The 7,203-nt window shown below is 43.2% G+C and overlaps 1 protein-coding gene across 1 annotated transcript in view; it reads left to right on the forward strand.

Moving 5' to 3' along the window:
- RP1L1 (retinitis pigmentosa 1-like 1) overlaps nt 1-4,657 on the forward strand; it is a 30,022-nt gene extending 25,365 nt beyond the window's left edge. Inside the window, exons 4-5 of the mRNA XM_009887953.1 lie at nt 142-3,118; nt 3,800-4,657. Coding sequence (XP_009886255.1) covers nt 142-3,118; nt 3,800-4,657 — 3,835 coding nt within the window. The remainder of the gene's footprint in view (nt 1-141; nt 3,119-3,799) is intronic.
- The last annotated feature ends 2,546 nt before the right edge of the window (nt 4,658-7,203 follow it).

Consider the following 7,203-nt stretch of genomic DNA (forward strand, 5'->3'; position numbering starts at 1 on the left):
TTCCCTACATGCAGATGATCTGAGATCATGCAGCAGGGCATCTAATTACTCCAAAAGCTCATGTGAAATCAAGAAAAAATCTATCGGAGACCTCACATCTCATAACTCAGGATCTTTTCACTCAAACATTTCATCTACCAGTGAAGCAGAGGCAGTCACAGGTTTTACTGACAAGAAAAGCTTGAAAAGTACCACCAATGGCTACAGTGTATCCTCAAAAGGCTCGAAGAAGAGAAGCCATAGAGAAGAAAATAGCAAGCCATCATCCCTCTGCTCAAGTGTTTCAAGCCCTAGTGGAAAAGCTAGAGAGGGCCATGCCAAGATGAATTCAGAGGCCCCTTCTTCAAGACATGGAAGTATGAGTGAGAGTGTATGTTCAAGAGGTGACCTCTCAACTGAGACTGGGATAAGGAATGGAAATGCTGCAAGTGTCTCTTCAAGAGTCTCTTCAGGGTCAGAAGAAAAAGATAAATGCTTGTTGACACAGATGTCCCAGGAAAGTGATGACAGGTGTTCACAATCAAACATATCTCAGTCTTCAAAATCAAGGCAGATAAAAACTAAACATCTTCGTGTGAAGATGTCAAACTCCAGCCGAGCATCATTGTCCGATACTTTGTCAGTTTGTAGTATGCATTGCCCTGCCCCACCAAAAGGGAAGCCAAACAGCAAAAAAGTACGGTCAACCATGCTGAAGAATTCCTCCATTAGCAGCATAGGTACTGAATCAGTGCTGGGCACAGGAAAAGAGCAGAAAGAAATAGATTCCTCCAAAGCAACTTCCTATGGGTCTAAATCAGCTGCAACCGAAGTAAACGATCAGAAGAATAAAGAGATTGATGACTCTTGCAACAGAAAACTGGATGAAGACTTAGAAGGCACAGAGATGAAGGAGGAAGGGAGGGATTTAACGCCATCTACTCTACCGAATACATCTCCAGAAGAAGTTGTGCAAGAATGGCTAAGTAAAATCCCTCCAGAAACATTGCTTATGAAATATGAAATGGAGGATGGTGCAGAAGAGGAAGGTATAGAGGCAACCACTGAGATATCATACTGTACGAATGCTGAGGAAATCTCAGAGGATGAAAAAGCTGAGAAAAAGAATGTGGAGGAGGCTGAAAATGAGTCGAAGGATGAAGTGGGAAAAGAGATGGCAGAAGGCACTGCTGTTAATGAAGAGGCTGAAGAATGCATGAATCAGGAACACATCTTTGAGGCTGTGTCTGAAGCTGCCAAGGCCGATCAGGCAGAATGCAGCCAGTCAGTTTCATCCAGCCAAAATAACAACAGAAAAGACCTGCCAACCTCTGTCCAGACTTCCGTCCAGATTATGAAGGCCTTGCTCAGTTCAAAACATGAAACAAAATTTGACCGATCAAACAGTTTGCCTGAAGTGTCCCCCACTATGGGAAGAAAACTGAGTAACTCCGCCAACATTTTGATTACTTGTCTTGCCAGTCTCCAGCTCCTTGATGAAGAGTCAGAAGATCCGTCAGATAAATCAAAACGTTTGAATAAGCCAAGGTATATGGAGCTGCTAAATATTTTTCAAGCCCTCTGGTTTGGATGCACAGCTGAAAAAAGTGGCCCAAGTTCAGGTCAAGAGGCAAATGAGCAGGCAAAGACAGCCTCCGGGTTTAAAGCCCCAAAATCTGTAGATTATGACTTCACTCCCATGTCCTCCTCTGGGGTTGATGTCAGCAGTGGTTCTGGTGGCTCAGGAGAAGAGATTACAGCTGGTGCCAGGGACTGCACTTTAATGGCACAGAAAACTGCTGGACTGAAATCAGCTGCAGCTGGACAGGTGGAAAATGTAGAGGTTGGCACTGAACTGACTGAGGCTGAGGAGCAAAGTAAAGAGGAAGTGCAGTCTTCCCGACCTTCGACAGCCTGCTCAAAATCAAAAGCTGAGGAAAAAGCACAGTCTACTATAGAGGAATCTGTGATTCAGGAGGCAGAAGAGCATAAGGAGGATCAGTGCATTAACTGTGAGAATGGTCATGAGGAAAAGGGAGAAAATGAAAATGAAGAAAACAGCAAAACAGTTGAAAATGGAGACCAAGAAGAAGCTGAAGCTGTAAAGGGTGAACTCCCAAAAGAAAATCTTAAAGAGGAAGCCGATCAGCTAACCACTACCAATGATACAAATGTCAATGATGCCGATTGTGGGACAGACCTGAAAGCTGATTTGGAAGAGCAGCTTGAAAAAGTGTCTCCAAATGACCCAAAGCCCAATGTCAATAAGGCTACCAGTGTGGGCACATCCCTTGTCCAGCAAAACTCCATGGACCCAGACCCAATCTGGGTCCTGAGGTTGCTCAAGAAAATCGAGAAGGAGTTCATGGCTCACTATGTCAGTGCCATGAATGAGTTCAAAGTCAGGTGGAACCTGCAGAACGACCAGCAGATGGATGAAATGATAATGGAGCTGAAGGAGGAAGTGAGCAAAAGGATACAAAAAAGCATAGAGAAGGAACTGAGGAAGATCAAAACCAGAGCAGGGAAGAAGACACCAAGACCTCCGGATGAACCACTCAAGCGCGAGTCAACACTCCAAACTGAGCAGAGGAGACGGCGATTGCAGACTATGCATAAAAAGTCACTCTTCAGTGACAAGAATGGAACCCAGAGTAGGCTAGAGGACACATCAGACTTATCATTTGATGTAGATGAAGACACAGCATTTAGTGCAGCTTTTGAGGCCAGTATCAGCAAACAAACGAGTGAGGAGGAATACTGCCCATGTGACTCTTGTGTGAGGAAAAAAATGGCTTCCAAGCCAGTAAGAAACCCAGTGGTGGCCACCAATGCTCCAGTCATGAAAGCATTTGATTTACAGCAAATCCTGAGGCTGAAGAAAAATGATGAGGAAGCTTGTGGCTCAGAAGCAGCCCAGGACATCAACACAATTCCCAGCAGTTCTGTGGAGGAAGCAGCAGAAAATGACAATCTAAACAAGGAGAATGGTGAGGGTGAACTTCAGCCAAGGGAAACAGAAGTGAAAGGCAATGAAGAAAAGGAGCCAGAATTAAATGAAGTGGACAGCTCAATATTGAACAGAGATGAAGAAGCACTTGAAATATCAGAAAGTCAAAACTGTGAGACAGAGGATGAGGTAAAGGATGAAGAAACGAAAGAAGAAGAAAAGGAAGAAGCAGAAGAAGTGGGGGAAGAAATGAAAGAGAGAGAAGAAGAAGAGGAAACAAAAGAGGAAGAAGAAGAGAAAGAGGAAGAAGAAATTATGAAGGCAGAAGAGGAGGAAACAAAAGAGGAGACAGAGGGAGAAATGGAAGAGAAAGAAAATGAGGAAGTAAAAGAGGAAGAAACAGAAGAAACAAAAGAGGAAGAGAAGGAAGAGGAGGAAGAGGAAGTGAAGGAGGAGGAGGAAGAAACAAAAGAGGAGGAGGGAGAAACAAAAGAGGTGGAGGAGGAAGTGGATGAGAAGGAGGAGGAAACAAAAGAGGAGGAGGAAGACATGGAGAAGGAAGATGCCAAAGAGGAAGAAGAGGAAGTGAAGGAGGAGGAGGAGGAGGAGGAGGAGGAAGAAATAAAAGAGGAGGAGGAAGAGGAAGTGATGGCAGAGGAGGAAGAAACAAAAGAAGAGGAAGACATGAAGGAGGAAGAAGAAACAAAAGAGGAGGAGGAAGAAGTGCAAGAAGAGGAAGAATTAACAAAGGAAGATGAGGAAGCAAAAGAACATGAAGAAGAAACAAAACAAGAGGAGCAGGGAGTGGAAGAAGAGGAAGAAAACCCAAAAGAGGAGGAAGAAGAAGCAAAAGAGGAAAAAGAGGGAGCAAAAGATGAGGAAGAAACAAAAGAAGAGGAGGAAGAAGCAAATAAGGAAGAGGAAGAACAGGAAGAAGAAGAAACTCAAAATGAAGAACAGGATGGTGATGAGCAGTCCAAAGCTGAAGATGAAGCTGACAATGAAGCTGAAGAAGCAGAGGAGCCAGAGGACGAGGACATTGGGGCTGATGATGAGGAAGTGACATCTGAATGCAGAGGAGATGCTGGAACTGATAACAATCCTGAAGGAGATGCTGCAGAAGGAAGTGAAGAAGCTGAGCAGGATGAAGCTGCGGCAGTGGAAGATGCAAATCCAGAGTCAGAAGGTGAGGCATGTTCAGATGAGGAGGAAAACAACAGTGAAGAATGTGACAAATATGATGAGAATGATGAGGAACCTACCAGTGACGACCTTGACAAAGCACATGATAAACACAAAAACAAAGGCAACAACAAGGTTTCTGTGAAAGCGTCAAAGGTCAAAGGCAAAAAACCCAGCAAAAGGCTACAGGCTCTGAACAAAGCAGCTGCCTTTTCTTGTTATTCTTCTGTGGGAAACTTCTCACAGCAATCCCAGAAGGGGTCTGAAGATGAAGGTGAAGAATGCAAAGATGACAACAACCCCATGAACAACCACCCCAATGGAGAGGTTCAAAGTAGTGATAGCAGCAAACCCTCGCAGATGTATCCTGACAGCGAGGAAGAAGAGGAGGACAAAGCATCTTCGTGCACTGATCCTTTGGGAGATGAGGACCAGGCAGATGCTGAAGGTGCAGATCCAAAGGAGAATGAACATACTGATGAGGTTCGGGCTTCTAAAAAGAAAGACGACTCTGATGAGATTGACCAGGATGACCTGGACTTCTAGAACTGCTTATCTAAAACTGCTTTTTTCTTTCTTTCTTTCTTTCTTTTTTTTAAAGTATATTTTCATTACGTATTACAGTATCTCCAGTGAGTTGAGCCATCGTAATTGGCTTTTCTTCTGAGTTAAATGTGGTAAACTTGATCTTGATTCTTGTGAGTAACGTTGCAATTACCTGCCCTCATTTCTAGAGGGCTAGTAAACTCATTAAGATTTAGTGGTTTCAATAGAAAAGTGGTTTTGGGAAAAGGAAGGCTGTTTTGATTGTGATACCTTCTTGTTCCCACTCTTTAAGCCATGCTGTTTGCTGCTTGAGCGATCTGTGGCTCTGCTGGGCATCATCTCTGAGTGACTTCAAGATGCCTTTTGTCTGTTGCATGCCATTATCCTGGTAAGATTGCCAATGCACAGAAACAGGAAAAAATCTGGATTCATTGCCAAAGTCTGGTCAGAGCCCACAGAGATGTACATTCATTTTCCTCCCTCCCTTGCTCTTCCCTCCCCTCCCCTCCCCTACCTTCTCTGCACTCAGAAAAGGGGTCGGAGATAAATTGTTTCCCCACTTTCTCTATTCTTCTTTAGCAGAGGTTGAGATCATTATTCACTTCACTGGAAGTCCTCAACACCCAGAAAGATCGTTCCAGTAGATCTCTCCTCTTCCGGACCACCAATCTGTTTGTACTGTGTCCATCACTGTAGTACGTAGTGATGATGTAGCGGTAGATAACAATGAAGAGTTAATTCACCTGTCAGGTATCTGAGAAGTGGCTGAGTGCAATATTGACCAAATTAGAAATGAGTAAAGTCCACTCCTTGTGGTTACCTTTGCTATGCCAATGATGGAATCTAAGCACTTTACAATCATCTGGGATCCTTCAGATAATTTGGTACGAGGCCCTGTTCCGAAGCTAATAGGATTTGCAGTTACTCAGTGTCTCACCCTTGCAGACAAACAGCAATATTTAAGCTAATTTTAACTTTACTGTGGAAAAGGTTTGGGTTTTTGTGCTGCAGCAAACAACTGGAAGAAGCTCAAGCATTTACTGGAGAGGTTGGACTTTACAAATCATGCTAGAGCTGCAGACTTCATTTAACAACTCTTTTCTACCAGATTTTTTTTTTTTTTTCCCTGGGGCAATATATACATTTTTTAATTAATGCCCCACTAACGTCAGGAGAAGTTTGACCATGCCTCAGCTGCATACATGTCTATACCTCTTTGGGAAGCAGCCCATTTTATCAATAATTTGCAGGGAGAATAAAACAGCAAAAAACTGAGAGGGTGAAAACGAAATGCCTTAAATTGCATTGTGAAAAAGTATGTGTGCAGTATTGTGCCAGGTTCGTGAAGGTGCATGCAGACATGTTGAAATAACCAGTATTCAAAATCAAATAATTACTATTGTTATCATTTTAAGAATTAATTTCTGAAACTCGTAGCCAATCAATTGATTTCCAGAGATAAGATGCAGTTCACTCAAATTAAGAATTGGATTCAGCTCCAGATGTGCATACTTAATTTTAGGTGTCTGAGAAATAGGGGTCTATGTGGAGTATTCAGTGCAGAGCTAGACCTCAGCTGAGGTGCCCTCAGTGCCATCTGAGATCCTCCAGGGAGTATAAGAGAACCACACCATCTTCCACACACAGAATTTAAGGAAGACCTGGGCCTTCCTAAAAAGAAGGGTAACTTCATCTGTTAGTGTCATGTGGATGTCTTGGGTTTCCTGGGACATCTCAGGTGGGACTACATCTCTTTCTAGAGATTCAACTCTCAGTTGAATGCTGAACCTATCTCAAAGTTTGATATACTGGCTCATCTGGTAGTCTCAGTTCCATGTTTTCTCTGTAGACATTTCCACACCTAAGATTACTAGATTTCCGACAGCTTAGGGTCTGTGTAGTTGTTTAAACATAGAAGTTTAGTGCCAGATGAGAGGGCCTAGGAAACTCAGTATCACGCCCCAGTGTTGGTCTGATGGGGCGTAGATCAACTGTAGGTCCAGATTCATATCACAAGCTCCTTGTAAATGTCAGGGCTGCTCCAGGGCATCTTAAACTGCATTAGTCATGGATGTAAAAAACCTGAATCATAGAATCCAAGCCTGAAATTGTGTAAACAAATCCTACCTCAAGAAACTGAAGTTCAAGGTTAAAACTAAATGTTAAAACTCAATTGGCTTTGAACTACAGGAAAAAGAAAACTTATTCTCCTCTGACACAGCAATACTAACGTATTTTCTAGTAGCTCAGTATTGCACTAACAGGTTAATTCCCACATCTAGAGTACACGATGAACACCATACCTGCTCCAAGGGCCAGTCCTGTAGCTTCTGTACCATCAAAGCCCCCTTTAAGGTGCAATTTGAAGGTTCAAGCAGAAACTGTTGTGCATGAGCTCAGCTCTGGCCTTTGCACATAAGTGAACATTGCTTGTATGAGCTGAATTTGGTTGCGAACGCCTTCAAGCACCCACTGTTCACAACAGACTTGATAGTCCTACTGAATCCTCCTTGTCTAGACCTATGCTTGTGGTTAAAGACAGCACC

This window comes from Charadrius vociferus, unplaced genomic scaffold (assembly GCF_000708025.1).
Source record: "Charadrius vociferus isolate BGI_N301 unplaced genomic scaffold, ASM70802v2 scaffold36, whole genome shotgun sequence".
Taxonomy (NCBI): Eukaryota; Metazoa; Chordata; class Aves; order Charadriiformes; family Charadriidae; genus Charadrius; species Charadrius vociferus.